At 41.6% G+C, this 18,435-nt stretch overlaps 1 protein-coding gene across 1 annotated transcript in view; it reads left to right on the forward strand.

Moving 5' to 3' along the window:
- cnih3 (cornichon family AMPA receptor auxiliary protein 3) overlaps positions 1–18,435 on the forward strand; it is a 115,101-nt gene that overhangs the window by 46,569 nt on the left and 50,097 nt on the right. The window contains exon 3 of the mRNA XM_085372695.1: positions 11,421–11,468. Within this exon, the coding sequence (XP_085228821.1) occupies positions 11,421–11,468 (48 nt within the window). The remainder of the gene's footprint in view (positions 1–11,420; positions 11,469–18,435) is intronic.

Here is an 18,435-nt window from a genome sequence, read left to right on the forward strand (position 1 = left end):
TTTCACATTCTGTCTCTCACAGTTGAAGTGTACCTCTGGTGCAAATTACTGACCTCTGTCATCATTTTAAGTGGGGGAACTTCCATAATCGGTGGCTGACTAAATACTTTTTTGCCCCACTGTACAAACCCATATCATGACCAGCAGCTTTTTTGCAGCTGTGGCTCCAGCAAACATCAGCTGATACTAGAAATTAATATTAAATAAATTCTAACAACAGCTGATCAAGCTTAAACGTGCTGCTGTTGTTTAGCGCGACATCCGCTGGTTTCCTCTTTCGGCGCAAAGTGGGCGATAAATAAACAACAGAGAAAAGCCGATCAGCTGATCATTGATCAGTTTTCATGATTGAAGTAGAAACGGGAGAGGGAGGGGGAGAATGAAAGAAGAAGAGGCAGCTGTGCAGCAAAGACACAGAATAACTCCAGCTTTGTGCCTTTTTCATTGTAGCTGAATTACGGGACAAACTGTTCCTTTTCACCTCAATAAGAAACGCGTAATATTTTCTCTGAATACCAGACGGGACGGTTGGCAACTCTAATAACTTATGAACAAAATAAAGTTCAACATCATTAACTTCATAGCACCCACCCAGCTGTATAGAAACTCCGTCATGCTAGCTAGTACGCAGTACGGAAAAAGTCAGAATAACGAAAATAAACTCCACCTAAACTTGGTTTATATCTGACCCAGATAGACTGCAGGTCATAACTTCTTACCCGAAGTTCAGTTCACACTTGGACCGGCGGCCGCCTCGGGTCTCTTTTCCTTCTGCGTCCCCTTTCCTTCATCCACCTGCTGGCCTCCACCACTTGCTAATGTTACTGAATCTGTGGAACCTCCGCGATAGCCACCACATGAAGTAACGAGTAACGAGCCTATCTAAATCCCAGTAACGACTAACGCGTTCCTGATTTTGGCATAATAACTAGTTACCGTACTCGTTACCACAATAATAACGTAGTTACTGTAACGCGTTACTTAATAACGCGTTAGTCCCAACACTGCCGGTGACCTTAAACTGCTCTGCCTCTTAAAATGAAGGTAACTTTAATTTCCCCACTCCATCTATCCCTCTCCAACCCACTCTCCCCTTCTTTTTCATTTCCTGTTTATACTTCCATGCTGCTCGCTTGCTTGTCAACCAAAGTAACATTTCAAAGAGGCATCAGCCTAATTGCTTGCAAATGAGTAGACAGTTGTGGGGGGGTGGGGGGTGCACACATACACCCACAAACACACATTACTGAACATATAATAGCAGAATATATTTGTCTTTCACACCCGGCAGGAGATGAAGGCAAGGGGAGACGGTGCAGAAGTGAATTGGACTGGTCCCTGATGAGATGCTCAGTTCCGGACATTAGCAGTGGAGATAATTGGCTATCAGACAGAGTCCGTCATGGCTGCTGTGGCTTGTTTATGTCAGGAAGATAGGACTATGTGCAACTGTCTCTAAGTCTAGTGATTGAGGTCACATCAGAGGACAGAGGGAGAGTTCAAATTGTCTGTTAATATAAATTCTTACCAAGAACTTTTCAGCATATCCTCAGAGTTAAAGTTCCCTCAGCTAAAACATCTTTATCTTATATTTTAAATTTCTAAATTAATTTTCTATAATCTCTATATCTCTATATAAAATGTAATTTATATTTAAAGTTTCCTTTAAATCCTTTAAAAAGTAGATTCCTCCATGCTTTTGCCTGTATCTGGAAGATAACACACTACTACCATAGACGGTGGTGATACTGTATCTAGAAGCGATTTCCTAACCACCATTAACCTGTTAACGTCCACCAGTGGACTTTGCAATCAACTGGGATTTTGTCTCATCCAGGCAACTTACGGCATTTTCAGTATTATGGAAAGGTAAGTTGTAGTGCAGATGTATTTGAGAGCAGGTTACGTTCAAGATTAGAGATCAGCAGGTATCAAATTATCACCAACCAGTCCTCCGGAATATAGTGTCATCATTCCTGGAAGATCCCTCAGACCCTCGTTGTCCAGGAGGGTCTAAAGTCCTGGCGTTTATTTGATAAGCATCAGTGAGTAATCTAGATTCTTAGACACAACTTTATTCATTTCTTAGCATCTCAGCATTTCTCAGAAGTATAGATGGAAAGTTTCATTACAAGTTTCATCAATCTGCAGTAAACTAACACTACAAATTGTGGATGAATTTCAGAATAATATTCCTGAATGTAAAAATATGAACACTCTGAATATCTTGGCATTGACATGGAGTCATGTAAGGTTAAAACAAACTCAGCCCTAACCCTCACCTCGTTACTGTTGATCTCATGGATGTTAAGAGCCTGAAAGGGACATGGCTGAAAATCACTATTGGATGACCGTAATCTTCATGTTAGGGATGCACTGATACCGATACCGGTATCTGGTATCAATACCACATTTTCTAAAGTACTCGTACTCGTTAAAAGTCCCCCGATACCGAGGACCGATACCATGGTCTGAGACCTGTCTATGTTTGAGCGGCATGTAAGGGGTTAATCACAGGCACCGAGTGCCCGCCCCCAGGCCCTGAGTGCCCGCCCCGGCTGCAGCTCAGAGCGGGGAGAAAGCGAGGCGAGACATATCAGCTGTGTGGAATTATTTCAAAGTGAACGAAGACGCGAAAACAAAGGCGGACTGCAAATTGTGCTCAGCGAAATTGTCCAGAGGAGGCTCTAAAGGTAGCGCATTTAACACAAGCAATTTAATCAAGCACCTAAAATCCCAACACAACAACGAGTACAAAGAGTTTACCCACGCTTATTTACCCACGCTTTTTAGCACAGAGGAGCATAGCTGATGCTATAGCAGTGGGACGGAAAATAGTTGGGCATTTTAAACATTCCACCTTAGCCTACTCCCGCCTTGAGGACATTCAGGGACAGCTCAACCAGCCAATAAAGAGACTGCAGCAGGATGTACAGATGCGCTGGAACAGCACGTATTACATACTCCAGTCCCTCATTGAGCAAAAGCGAGTGCACGAACTCCCTGGCTGTATCCCAATTCAGGGTCTGCAGCCTTAAAGTACGCAGCCTCAACGATCCTCAAGGGCCGCGTACTTAAAGACCGCTAAGGCCGGAAGTGCGAGGCTTGTGAAATGGGACGGTCTAGCCTCCGTTGCGCTGCCCAGGTTGCCTAGCAACCATGATATTAACAGCTGGAAACGTTTCATACAGCTTTATTTGACAGAAATGAAGGAGAAAATCATTTGTTCATTTGTTTGTTTGTTTCTACATGAGCTTTGATCATTCTCTGTAAGATTAAGGTCAGCTATTGAACGGCGTATATTTTAAAGTAAAGGCTTTAAAACCAAGTTTGTACAAACGTCATTAATGTCACATAACTTTGCCGACATGTGGCCAACAGTAATGTTTTAATGTTCTTCGTTATTAAACATTTGCACATAAATAAGTGACATAATATTCAGTACTTACTTAAAGTTTACTCTTCGGGCGACCCTGTCCACCGTTTTTTTCAGCAAAATTATCCACACCCACCGCCGTGCTATGCATTCTGGGATATGTTGGGTCACGAAGTCTACACCGCCACATTCTTAAAATTCAGGGAAATGAAGGACGCATTTGAGGGCCGCATTTCGAGCAGCCTTCGAATTGGGACAGCCTTCGTCGCGTCGCGGTGACGTAATCGGCCTTGAAATGTGGCCTTTAAGGCTGCAGACCCTGAATTGGGATACAGCCCCTGACTATCTCACCGCTCACCAATGGGCTCTTATGGAGACGACTGTTGCCATCCTCGCCCCCTTTGAGGAACTAACTAAAAAAGTGAGCAGCTACGACGCACTAGCCTCTGATGTCATCTCAGCTGTGACTGTGCTAGTGAGACTTCTAAACAGAGAAACAGACAAACAAATTTAAAATTAAATTTTGTTTTTTTTATAATTATTTATTCTGTAATATGTTGCATAGAAAATGCTTTTCATTTTAAATAAATGTTCTTAATTCCAAACTGGTCCCTTGTTTGTTTATTTGTTGTTAAATTATAGGACTAAAGCTGTTACCTGCAAATTTAAATCATGTTTTTATTAAGTAATCAGTATCGGCGAGTACTGAAATGCAAGTACTCGTACTCGTTTCCAAAAAAGTGGTATCGGTGCATCCCTACTTCATGTCCTCACCCAGCACTGCATTATTGATAGGAATGATTCTGTCATGGAAATCACTGCATGGACTCAGGATCACTTCCAAAGTCATTTACCATGCCATCGACAAGTATGTGTTAAAGTTCCATCAAGCAAAGAAAAACCTATTGGTGAACATGATCCAGAAACATCACCATCTTCTCTGTGCCAAAGCTCATTTAAACGGGTTTGAGGCAAAGTGCAAACATTTCTGTGGTTCACAAGAATCAAAATGTAAAATTCGTTTTCAAATACAAGGATTTTCCTCCAAACTATGAGGGAGAGCAATCAGTTTGTTAGCAGTGTTCAGTTCAAAAGCCTCCATCACTGATGTTATGGGGATGCATTAGTGCCAATAGAACTGCCAGCTTGCACATCTGGAGGGCACGTCAATGCTGAAAGGCATATACAGTTTTTAGAGCAATATGCTCCCATGCAGATCTTTTTGGGGAAAGGCTTGCGTATTTCAGCAAGATAATGACAAAGACCTAGACACGTTAAATGGACTGATTCTTATAAAGCACTTCAGCACTTGAAGTGCTTTATACAACTTGTTTCATTCATCCATGCTTTTTCTAAGTACTTTCTATCTAACATTCACACATATTCATAATCTGATGGATGCATCGGAGAGCAACTTGGGGTTAGTATCTTGCCCAAGGATATGTGGGGATCAAACCACCAACCTTCCAATCAGTGGATCTCCTCAGCTGCAGCCACTCCAGAATTGTTGATCTTTTAATTTCCAGAATCAGATGGATGTTAAATTCTCACCCCAACCAGTCGCAGCAGATGACCACCCCTCCCTGAGCCTGGTTCTGCCAGAGGTTTCTTCCTTTTAAAAGGGAGTTTCTCCTTCCCACTGTTGCCAAAGTGCTTGCTCATAGAGTGTTGTATGATTGATGGGTTTTTCTCTGTATGTATTATTGTAGGGTCTACCTTATAAAGCGCCTTGAGGCAACTGTTGTTGTGATTTGGCGCTGTAAATAAAATTGATTGAAATTGAATTGAATTAAATTGATGAGCAGATTGTGGAGAGTTTTTCAAGGAGTAGTCAAATAATTATGAGTATAAACAGCATCTATCTATAGAGGTAAAGTCCCATTAATCTTGGGAATGAGGTTCTTAACACCTAAATGCTATAAAGAGATACAATGGCCACCTTCATTTTCCCACCATGTTTTATTTATGTCCTACACTCTCATCTCTCGCTGTTCTTGCAGTGGTGTTACCTCAGAGCTGTTTGCAGCCTCCAACCCAGGAACCTCTGGTTTCATTATTTACAGCGCAGACATAAATTAATCATTTTCCTGAAGGAACCTCTGTTGCAGTCTGTACTTCTTAAAAATAATAATCAAATATTCATTTTACATCCTCATCAGTTGTAGGAATTGAGTATGTGAGTATTTATTACAAAGCGTGCTGCGGGGAAAAGCCTGTTCTAACGTTTGAGTCTAAGGTTTATTTTTCAACAGGATCTTGAGCTTTATTGTGAAAGGTTTATGTGGAAAATAAACAACCGGACACGCGATGGTTTTACCGTCATTATTGCTAACGACAACGCATAAAAAATCCGTAGTGTGGTTATATAAAATATAAGAGAAAGAGAGAACTTTAAGAAATTAATATAGCCACTACAGTGACCATCAAAACGATGAAAAAATATTGCTGTAAACAGTTTATTTTGCGACACCACGAAACAAACGATAGCGTAAAATGAAACGATAGACTTTTTTATATCGTCATCCGATATATATCCTTATATTGAACAGCCCTAGTATGAAACCAATTACAGACTAGGGCATTGCCAAAGTTTTAGTGTCAAGAAGGTAGCTAAGTCCTGGCACTGGACAGCAATAGTTACGTCAAATATCTCATAACACAGAATTTTTTTACATGTTGATATGATGTTGATACATATGAGATATCACTGGCATATTTTAAGTATATGGAGCTCATGTCAGAGTGACTTGCTTAATGAAATGGGAAACTGGATTAATACATAAAATAGCACTGAACCTGGTAAATTACCAACAAATCTAGCTACAGTGATTTCACTCTTCTGAATGAAAGATGGCGCCGGTGAGGTCAGCTGCTGTCACGACTGCTCCGACCACTTTTTCTTTGTCTTTGTTTTTTAAGTTAGTTTTCAGCGTTTCTAAATCGGCAAAATCATCACCATTGGGTACATTAGGTATGACAGTGACACTCTTGTTTCTATTGGTATACAATGTACTCACAATTAGAAGTTTTTAACTCCGGATCCGAGCTGGCCGAGTGAGATCTTGAGGGAGAACAAAGGGAAGCGGCGGCGGCCTAGAGGGAAGCGAGCCGGCGTCAGGAACAGGCTGAGAGCTCGTGCACACCGCACACCTCTGCCTGGCATCCTGCTCGCCAACGTCCAGTCACTGGAGAACAAGCTTGACGACCTCAGGGCCAGGGTAAAGTTCCAGAGAGACATTCGGGACTGCAATCTCCTCTGCTTCACCGAGACATGGCTGAACCCAGCGGTGCCGGACCACGCCATCCAGCCGGCCAAGTTCTTCTCGGTTCACCGCATGGACAGGACACGGGACGTTGTTCCTCTCACACGCTCCTGCACACCAAATATGGAACTACTGTCCATCATGTGTCGTTCTTTTTATCTACCTCGGGAATTTACATCGGTCATTATAAGTGCCGTTTATATTCCACCACAAGCGGACACGGTCACCGCCTTATGCGAGCTGCATGAGGCACTCACACAGCACCAGACACAACACCGGGACGCTGCACTTATTGTGACGGGGGACTTTAATAGCGCCAACCTCAAACGCGCAGCGCCGAACTTTTATCAACACATCACCTGCCCCACCAGAGGTGTAAGGACACTGGACCACTGCTACACTACGGTCAAGGACGGCTACAAGGCACAATCCCGCCCTCCGTTTGGCAAATCTGATCATGCCGCCATCTTCCTCATGCCAAAATACAAACAAAGGCTGAAACAGGAAGTTCCGGTTCAGAGGAAGGTCGCGTGCTGGACGGATCAATCGGTGGCCGCGTTACAGGACGCACTCGATGACGCAGACTGGGGCATGTTCAGAAACAGCTCCGATGATGATGTCAATGTGTTTACGGAAGCGGTTGTGGGATTCATCGGGAAACTAGCAGATGATACCGTGGAGACAAAGACTATCACAACGTTTCCCAACCAGAAGCCGTGGGTAGATATCCAACATCTCTTTATCTCAGTCGGTGATCCCCACATGCTTCAAAGAGTCCATCATTGTTCCTGTCCCGAAGAAACCCCACCCTGCTTCTCTCAATGACTATCGCCCTGTAGCCCTCACCTCAGTAGTGATGAAGTGCTTTGAACGCCTGGTCAGAGACTTCATCATTTCTTCACTACTAGACACACTGGACCCACTACAGTTCGCTTACCGTCCAAATCGTTCCACAGACGATGCCATCTCTCATCTCCTCCACACATCACTCACTCACTTGGACACTAGAAGGGGGAATTATGTTAAAATGCTCTTCATAGACTACAGCTCTGCATTTAACACCATAATTCCCTCCACACTCACCACCAAGCTGGAGCATCTGGGACTCAGCTCATCTATGTGTCAGTGGATCTCCAACTTCCTAACTGGCAGACCACAGGCAGTAAGGATGGGCGGACATGTCTCAGCCTCGACCACTCTCAGCACTGGCGCCCCCCAGGGGTGTGTTCTGAGCCCCCTGATGTACTCTTTGTACACATATGACTGTGTGGCCACTACCAGCTCCACCACCATCATCAAGTTTGCTGACGACACCGTCGTGGTGGGCCTGATCTCTGATAACAACGAGACGGCCTACCTGAAGGAGATTAGGAATCTGGAGAACTGGTGCCAGAGGAACAACCTCCTTCTAAACGTCAGTAAGACAAAGGAGCTGATAGTGGACTTCAGCACTAAGCAGGAGAGGAACTACCAGACCCCCGTCATCAACAAGTGCCCAGTGGAGAGAGTGGACAGCTTCAAATACTTCGGACTTCACATCACACAGGACCTGTCATGGTCCTGTCACATCAACACCATGGTGAAAAAGGCCCGTCAGCGTCTCTACCACCTCAGACGCTTGAGAGACTTCCAACTGCCCTCCAAGGTGCTCAGGAACTTTTACTCGTGCACCATAGAGAGCATCCTGGCGGGAAACATCTTAACCTGGTTCGGGAACAGCACCATGCAGGACAGACGAGCTCTACAGAGGGTTGTGCGGTCAGCTGAACGCACCATCCGCTCCGAGCTCCCTGACCTGCACTCAATCTACAGCAGGCGGTGCTCGACCAAGGCCAGGAAGATGGTGAAGGACCTCAGCCATCCCAACAACAGACTGTTCTCTCTGTTGAGGTCAGGAAAGAGATTCCGCTCCCTGAAGACCAACACAGAGAGACTGAGGAGGAGCTTCTTCCCGCAGGCGATACGGTCTCTCAATCACACCACCACACAATACTGACCCACACATATAGTTCTTACACACACACTGGACATTCTGGACATTGTTTTCACTTCATCACTTAAATCACTTTAAGCATATTTGCACTGCACAAGACATAATGTGGATTGCACAACACTGGTTAATACTTGTACAGCTGCTGTTATTGTGTGTGTGTATATATATATATTTATTTATATTTCTTCATACATTCTTATATAGTTCTATATTGTGTATTTTGTTGTACAGTTATTTTATTTTCAACTTTAATTTATATATTTTATCTTATTCTTTCCCAGTTAAATTTACCCTTCATTCTAATTTGTGTTGTACAGTTATTTCATTTTTAACCTTAATTTATATTTTATTCCTTCCTAGTTAAATTTACCCTTTTTAATTTTTCATATTTATTTCCTATCTTATTCATAGCTTTTTCCTTTTTTGTTTTCTTTAGGTCACGAGCAGTTGTCCAAGCATTTCACTACATATCGTACTGTGTATCACTGTGTACGTGACAAATAAAATTTGAATTTGAATTTGAATTTGTTCATTGACTATATTCTAATAATAAGCAATTCATAATAACAATAAGAATTCTATTAATAATGTTGTTGTTACTAATGATAAGCTCAAGTTCTGAACTAAAATTACATTCACAAAATGAAACTCCAACATTTCAAACAAATTACAGTGAATATAAGAATCAAAGTTAAGCCTCGGGCTGAATACAAATCATATTTCATGGTGTTGCTGTGTGTTTGAAATAACTCACCGCCAGAACGGACAGAAGCCACTTCTCACTGCCTCTGTGAGGCAGTGAGAAGCGCGCGCGCGCGCACACACACACACACACACACACACACACACACACACACACACACACACACACACACACACACACACACACACACACACACACAGCATCTTGTCTCTCTAAGCCTATGTCTTTCCAATGAGAGCCTTCTTCTGTCTCTGACACAGACACACACACACACACACACACACAGGGAAGGGTTCTCGCTGACACATTTTTGCAGAAAAATCTAATTCATGTGCTCTCCGCCTGCAGTAAGCATTAAAAAATGTGGTATAAAAAATGTGCAGGTAGGTTAAAAACCGCAAAGGGCTTAAATTTAGGTCAAACTATGCTGTAAACAGATGCAGAGACTGCCCGTGGCTTTCAGTATGTGAGGAAGGATGACAATAAGCAGCGCTGCAGAGCAATGTTCATAAACTCTGTATTCATAGGCACCCGAGTGTGTTTTCACTCCAGTTATTTCAGCTCATTTTCATGCATTTTATTACCGTTTTTCTTATGTGGTAACTAAATATCGGTTCAGCTTTTGACATGCTACCTTTGATGTTCTGCACGTGGATAAATAATTTTTCATATACTTCATCATTCCCACAGAGCCTCTGTTGTTGACATTTGCAGACGGTATATGAGGCGCACAGATAAACTCAAAATGACTGTCCACAAGCACAAGCGGGCTGACACTCGGGTCAATACATGATTTATAAGCAGTCGGTATTTTGCATTGCTCCCCTGTGGACTTGCAGCACCGCCAGTCAAATGCAGGTTGCGTCATCCATAGGAATTGATTAATATTTGATCATGATGTTAAAAGCAGTGGTGAAATAGCTGCTTTTAGAGTCAGCATTGTGGTGAGTGCTGATTTAAGCATCTTGCAGCTTAATATACAAGCTGAGAACACTCAAATATTAAAACTTATATAAACAAGTAGCAGCCACCATTAATGCTGGGAAAAAGCTCCACAAATCAGCTATGTATGAATGAATAACTTTCTCTATCAATGTGGAGAAAAAATGACCATAGTGCAGGAGAACGTGATCTCCAGACTATATGTTTCCTGTTCTTCAACTGGGTACAAATTCAAATGTTTTCAGAATTTATATGTTACCCACCACTACCACGTATCACAGGAGCATCAACTGAAGCCAAAATGCACAGACTTCGCCCAGTTCTTCTAGGGTGGATACCAAAGTCAAATAAAAGACATAATTTGTCCACTATATCCAGGACTGCCCTGGGATCTTCTCCCAGTTTTACATGACTGAAACACATGAGAGCTTCCAGAAGACATTCTGCTTTCGATTTGGGGGATCAGTGACTCTCCTCTGATCCTGAATGAGTGAGTTATATACTCTTAAGGTGAGGCTAGATGGAGGAAGCAATTAGAAATAAGTGAATTGAAAACTTTGTCTTCAGCTCTCTCTTCAACATAAGAGCTAAATTCATTGACCAATAATTTTCTCCAACAGATTTTTCTGTAGAAGGAAAATGAGCACATCTTAATTCAGTCATCCGTCCATCCTCTTCCGCTTATCCAATTCAGGGTCGTGGGCTGGGCTGGAGCCTATCACAGCTGTGATAAGGCAAGAGGCAGGGTACACCCTGGAAAGACTGTCAGTCTGTCACAGGGCTAACACAGATGGGCCATTTAGAATAACCAGTTAACCTAACCCCTAACTGCAGTCCAAAGACTTTAGGGGGAAGCTGCAGTACCTGGAGAAAACCCAGACAGACAAACAAGAACATGCAAACTCAACACAGAAAGTCCCTAATGGACCTTCTTGCTCTGAGGGAACAGTGCTAATCACCACGCCACCATGCTTCCCCACATTATCTTAAATTCTGTGCAGTAGCAAAATTGGGATAACCATTGATTTTTCACCTTCAGCACTGGCTCTCAAAAGAAGTGCAACTTAACAGTGCAAGGACAAATGTGCAGTATTTCTGTAGTTTCGTCTTTCATCATAACTTTTCCGTTTGCTCCTCTTACAGAGGGAGAGACTGCGAAACATCGAGAGGATCTGCAACCTGCTGAGGAAGGTAAGCAGTGAACAACAATTTTCATTCATCTTGTGCAAGTCCTATACATGGTCAGAAACAAAGCAGATTGGAGACTGGTAGGGAAGTGCACAGAATAAGAGGGAAAGAAGAAATGCATCTTGTAGTGAAAATTCCGTTTTCAGGTGACATCTGATACAATGTATCCAGAAAGCTTTCACAGCACTTGACTTGTTCCACATTTTTTTCATGTAACAGCTTTATTCCAAAATGGAATCAGTTCATTTTCCCAAAAAAATCAACACACAATACCCCCTGGGATGATCTGATATCCTCGTGTTGGTGTTGTTCCCAGACCATCATGAAAATGTTGTTCCAGGTTCAACATTGCAAGTGACCAATCACATTGTTGTGACGTTATTCCTTTGCGCGCCAAGCCATTCGTGCATTTATGAAATTCCAATGTTGCAAGGACAATATTAATTCTGCTTACTGTTTATTAAAGGGTTACGGTTAGGGTTAGGGTCAGGGTCCGTTGATCGGTGGACAGAGGCGGTTTCATGCAGCTTAAGTACAGTTTTTTGTTTTACGCTAGTTTTTCCCGAAGTCGCAAAAGTATGACGTCACAGCATTCTGATTGGTTACTTGCAATGTTGATCCTGGAACAACATTTAGTATGATGATCTGGGAACAACACCAACATGAGGATATCAGATCAGCCATACCCCCTGATGACACATTGAAAAACCTTTGCTTGAAATTCTTACATATTTATTGAAAATAGAAAGCAAAAATAAATTGTGTACATAAGTATTCAAAGCCTTTGCCATGACACTCAAAACCAAGGGTGTCGAACTCCAGGCCTCGAGGGCCAGTGTCCTGCAGGTTTTACATATCACCCTGGATCGCAACACCTGAATCAAATAATTAGTTCATTACCAGGCCTCTGGAGAACTTCAAGACATGCTGAAGAGGTCATTTAGCAATTTGTATCAGCTGTGTTGGATCAAGGACACATCTAAAACCTGCAGGACACCGGCCCTTGAGGCCTGGAGTTTAACACCTGTGCTCTAAACTACGCTCAGGTACATCCTGTTTCCACCAATCATCTGTCAGATTTTTCTACAACTTCATGGATGTCCACATGTGATAAATTCAGCAGATTGGAATATATTTGGGAAGCCACACACCTGCCTATCTGTTGTCCCATAGTCGCCAGTGCCTGTCAGAGCATGTATATAATATATTTTTTGGTTTCCAGGGTTGTGCATCACTGTTTTACAGGTTTTAAATGAATTTTTCAATTTGAACAAGGATGCTTTGTTTATTATCTTTCCTCGCAATGTACTGAAATCAAATGGTAGACACACATTGAAAGGTTCTGCATTGTGTTTTGCAGAGCTGTGCTGTCTGTTTCAGGTTTTGTGTGCCTTGAGGGCTCAGTATGAGGTTGAGAGAACTCCTCCCAGCTTCAGTTTGGCATCTGTTTCTCCCTCCACCTCTCTGAAACGCAAACCACATACTGTTTGAACTTGTGCATGCAAGCGTGTGTTTGTGCATATGTTTGTGTCATGCTGGAGGTTCACTGGCTGAACAGCTGATCTTGATCATCATTGTTGTTAACTCCAGCACCCAGCTCCTGCACTAGTCCCCGGAGAGGACATTTTCCCCTACAGATCATATGCTGAGATGGATAAACACACTGACATACTTACACAGACATCCAGACATGCTGTGCTTGGAGCTGTGACATACTGTGCAGGTAACAGTGAAGGTTGCTGGACACCATAGGCTGTTTAAAAAAATGGATGTAGCTTGTGGAACTAAAAGGGATAGCAGGGGATTTATATGTTGCAGTTGCAAAAACAAGTGTAGTTGTATAGAATGACCTTAGTACAACACTTTTCCTTAGTCACTGTTATTTATTTATCCTGTTAAATAACTGCATATTTTATAAATTCCGATTGTCAAATTCAGTATTGTCAATTAATTTCCAGAAGGACAATAAACCAGTGGTATGCTGTATAGGGCAGGCTTATTCTATGGTTTAAAAGCCGCTACTGTTAAATCACACATTGTCCCTTTTTGTATATAAATATATAAATCTTAATCTTGCTAGGATTTTGTTATGATAGCATAGTAACAATAAAGACTGTTGAATCTTCAGTCTTAAGGTGGAAACTCTATAAAAGGGGTTGTTTTTAACTAAATCCAATGCCTACACTGCCATTAGTGACCTTGGTGCATGATAAAAAAGTCATGAATCATAGTATAAAGCCTTTAAAGGCCACAGAGGCCTAATACAAATAGAGATATCCACCTCAAAAAAGTGGTAAAATCCATAGATTAACAAATGTATTTAATCTGTCAATACATTAATCACCATTTTGTCTAACCATTATTCAGCATATGAGGTGACTGACGATTATGCACTGGCTAGTGAACTAAAGCAAAGAGAAGCAGCAGGAGAGGAAATTCCTGCCAAGTGCCTCAGGCGACAGCTTCTGATTTCATACATTCAGACAGAATCACACATTATGAGTTACACGCTTTTAGAAACTATATTTCACTGTCTTGCATACTGAGCCTGTCAGCATGATTGCCTAAGGTCCTGATGCATGAGGATCTGCTGCATTGTGGTGCTTTTTAAATCCTTTTTTGAGAGCTCTTCTTTCCCCTTCGAAAACTGTTCAGTTCACACCGACTGGCACGCTCACAGCATGTTGGTCCTGACTGATTTGGCTAAAAGCTTTGGCTGTATTTCTTTATGTTGGCATATGCACTTGGCAGTTTTCACTGCACACATTCACAAGCAGGCACATGGACACGTGCCATTTTTGTTCTCAATGGAGTGTGTTGTGTTTGATGGGTTTTGGATGACTGGAAACCCATGCAGATGACAATAGCTTGAGGGGATGTACTGTGTTCTTGTGTGTGTGTGTGTGTGTGTGTGTGTGTGTGTGTGTGTGTGTGTGTGTGTGTGTGGTGTTCATTAGATGTGCTTTCTTGCGGCTTGAAGCCACTGCGTTGTCACAGCAACTGAGCAAACCTGAGCGTACTCATTAGTGCTCTTCCTTTATTTTTGGGTCTGTCTTGGGCCTTTCTTCTCTCTCTCCTCTATTTTAACATTATTCTACCTTTCTCTTTTTTATCCCTCTCACTCTAGCCTCTCCATCTCTCCTAGTCCACAGATTCACAAGTGTAATAATGAGAGAATGAGTGAGGTATTGCCGAATCAGCAAAGGCAATTTTTTCAATCCCTCTAGTAGGTACTCATCATAAATTAAGATAGTTTACAAATATCCAGGAATAGCTAATGCTATCAACACAATCAGAAGAAATAATGAATGTGATGTATCCCAAAAAAAGCCCTGCATTCAGTTTTTGAGATTGGCTCAAAATTTTATAATTAGTTGTCACATGATGGAACAGATTCTATGTAATACCAATTTTGTTGGAGCACAAGACACGATGACGATGGAAAAGCAGATGGGGAATGACAGAGATATCCTAGTCAATGGGGAAGTTAAGAAAGGAAAGTGTTGGAAAATGACTTACTGCCATCAGCAAAACCTCTCTGATAGAACGTTTGCTCGGAAGCAACGAAAGCAGGACCAAATGACTAAACTCTACAATAGTGTTCACCCCGGAGACAGCTCTTAAAGCAAAGGAATAAATGATGAAAATAAGCTGTTCTAGACTGTAAAGACTGTTAATGCTAATGTTTGCCATGTGCTGATATATACTGACAGTGGAAAAATTCCTACCAGAGGAGCGGTTAAACTAAATAGCTGTGAAAGGGATGCGTTGGATTGGCCTTTACTTGGAGATTATGTATCGGAATTTCGGGAGCGCGACCACGCCTCCAAACACACCTTTACCTACTAAAACACTCTCAAACCTAAAATGAGGACGTGGGCCCAGCTAGTGAACTACTTTAATGTTATGATGTTGTGACTATGATGCTAGCTGTATGGTAGAGCTAGACAAACAGGTAGCGGTAGCTGGTTTATGTATAAATACAGTGAATGATTGAAAGAGAGAAAAGGGGGCTTTATTTTGCACTCACAGAGTGAAGAGAAAGGTTATACCAGCGCTCTGAGTCACTGCGAACTGTGTGCACACAGAGAAATGGATTAACTCCACTGTATTTAATTAGTGAACTTAATTGGACAGATCACCAAAAGAGGCAAAACTGTTTTTCTTATTATTGTGGCAACACTTTTTTGACAAATATTTTATGCATATTTTTATCATTTATTTTACACACATATAATGAAAACAATGCAATGATTTTCAAATCTTACAAATGCATATTTTATTCTTATGTTTAAACTGAGGAAAATATTACCAAATATTTCAGTAATTGATACTAGGAAGAAACATTTACAAATTGTGGAACAATTTCAGAATAATGGCAGACAAGCGAATGCTTTTGGCAACATAGTGTATATTTTTACACAGCGTCCCAACTTTTATGGATTTGGGGTTGTTTAAAGTCAAATGATGCTGATTTAGGTTAGCAATACATCATTAAACAGGAATAGCACATATATATTACATATTGTTGTTGTCTAAAATCCTAGTGTTGAGGCATCTGGTGTTGGATTATAAAGGTGTCATTAATAACAAAGACTTTTCCTGTACTTAAGCTGAGTTCATCTACATGTTCTACGGAATGCCTAAAAAAGCTGTATTCGGACAACTGGAAGAAAATAACTACCCAGTCAGGAGCAAACTTACTAAAAAGCTTCAGAGTTCAAATTGAGAGAATTGAATAAATAGGCGTCATGATAGGGTAATGGCTGGTGTAGACACAGCATGTTTTGTTTTGTTTTGTTTTGTTTTTTTAAAGTACAAGTATGTATGTTTTCTTTTACATGTGAATGCATAGCACACATAAACCACTGCATATTATTCTTGAAGAAGTGACTGTGCCAGAGCTCACTCATAATGACATCCAGTCTATGCAAAAGCACTCTCTAAAGCCACCAATATTTATCTCTATCACTAAAATGGTGAGCTGTCTGCAAGAACTCTGCATGTTATTGGGTTGAAGGTATTTGTAGAGTAGTTCCTTTGGCTAAGTTGCCACAAGCCATTTGTGCTTATTAGCATATTGTAGGTTAAATACCAGAGGCAACTTTCCATAAGAGTCAATCAGTCAGTGGTCTAACAAAGGAATGATGGCACTTATTTGCCTATTGCAGTCTACTGACATCCTGTCTGTATTAACATGACTCACCAAGCTGCTTCACATAGAATAACTCAAAACTGAGACTGTGATGATTTAAATGGTTTGGACTTGATGAAAGTTAACCCACAGTCTAGAAAACAGACACGGATACATGAAGCCAGTATAGCCGCGTCTGTACACACATAGTAACACATAACACATAACATACTTGTTACTGTCTGTTAATCTAAACTGCAATAAAAGCATTAAGTAGTTCATTTCTTGGCTGATAAGGTTAAAAGCAGATACAGTCAGTCTTTCTGTCCCTTCAAATTGTATCATTGGTCTCCAATGATTTCCTTTACTGGAAAATACAAAAACTATTTTAAAGGGCATTCAAAACTTCACTTCACAATGTCTTCGTTCTAAATAGATTAATGTCATCATTACTGTGATATCAGCAGCACAAAATGTGGACAAATCTCCCAAATAGTACCCAGTCCTGTCTGTGCTAAAATCTGCTTTGGCCTCCAACTACCAATACTCAAGGTCTGGGACAGGCGGGTCTGGGTTTTTCAGAAACTGCTGATCTACTAGGATTTTCCCACACAACTAACTGGGGTCCAAAAAAGACCAGTCTGAAAAATGTGTACAACTTCACATATATTTAAAGTTTAGCTTAGTTTTAAACTGCCTCAGCATGTGATGACCAACAGAGACATATGGGGAAATTAATAAAGAAAGAAAAATTATGCAACTGCCATACGCTAAACAAGTCCAAGCAACAACAATGCCATCCAGTCTTCTGCAGAAGAAAAACACTGTAAGTACAGGGCAGCACTGCAGAAACAGTGTAAGTTCCTTGTCAGTCACAATAATGAGCTTATATGCAAAACGCAGAGCTTCCTGCATCCCACACACTTTCACCGGGAAGGAAGATTGGGGAGGTGGAGAGAAGGGTGGAGACCTGGATGGGAAGGAAGTAAGAGATAAGAGGAAGAAAACAATTTAGCATAATAGCACTTGCCTTTATGCTGGAAAGAGTCAAGATTTCACAACTTTGTTTTGTATTTTTCTCTGTTATAATTAGATAGAATATTCCACATTTGTATTTGGTATTCAACAATTGTAAATCAATCTAGCTTTGTTAATGTTATACATATGACAGCTGGTAGATTTTGAAAGGTTCAACCCATTAAAAAAATAATTATTACTTCCTTTAATATGGCTAGGATTGGCCAACCATCCATCGGTCTTCTTCCGGCCTCCGGTCTTATTTGGGGCAGCAGTCGCAGGGGCAGCAGTCTAAGCAGAGAAGCCCAGACCTCCCTCTCCCCAGCCACCTCCAAAGCATTCCCAGGCCAGCCAAGAGATATAATTTCTCCAGCAGGTCCAGGGTCTGCCCCGGGGCCTCCTCCCGGTGGAACATGCCCCGAACACCTCACCCAGGAGGCGTCCAGGAAGCATCCTTGTCAGATGCCTGAACCACCTCAACTGGCTCCTTTCAATGTGTAGGAGCGGCAGCTCTACTCTGAGCCCCTCCCAAATAGCTGAACTTCACACCTTATCTCTAAGGGAGAATCCAGCCAGCCACCCTTCGGAGGAAGCTAATTTCTGCTGGTTGTATCCATGATCTTGTTCTGTAAAATTTGGCAAACTTTGGCATTTCTGAGAATGCACTGGTATAACAATTCTTATGCCAGTGCATTTTCAGAATTGTTTTGTTTTTGTTTCCTTTGCATTTCTTCCATTTTGCTTCTCAGCCTTTATTTTAGAACTATTTCACTGTATCAAGTCCTGTTGTTATTTGGATCATATGCATTGGTAGGATAC

This window comes from Diplotaxodon limnothrissa, linkage group LG15, assembly GCF_057381915.1.
Source record: "Diplotaxodon limnothrissa isolate DT_005_m linkage group LG15, D_limnothrissa_male_GT1.1, whole genome shotgun sequence".
Lineage (NCBI taxonomy): Eukaryota > Metazoa > Chordata > Actinopteri > Cichliformes > Cichlidae > Diplotaxodon > Diplotaxodon limnothrissa.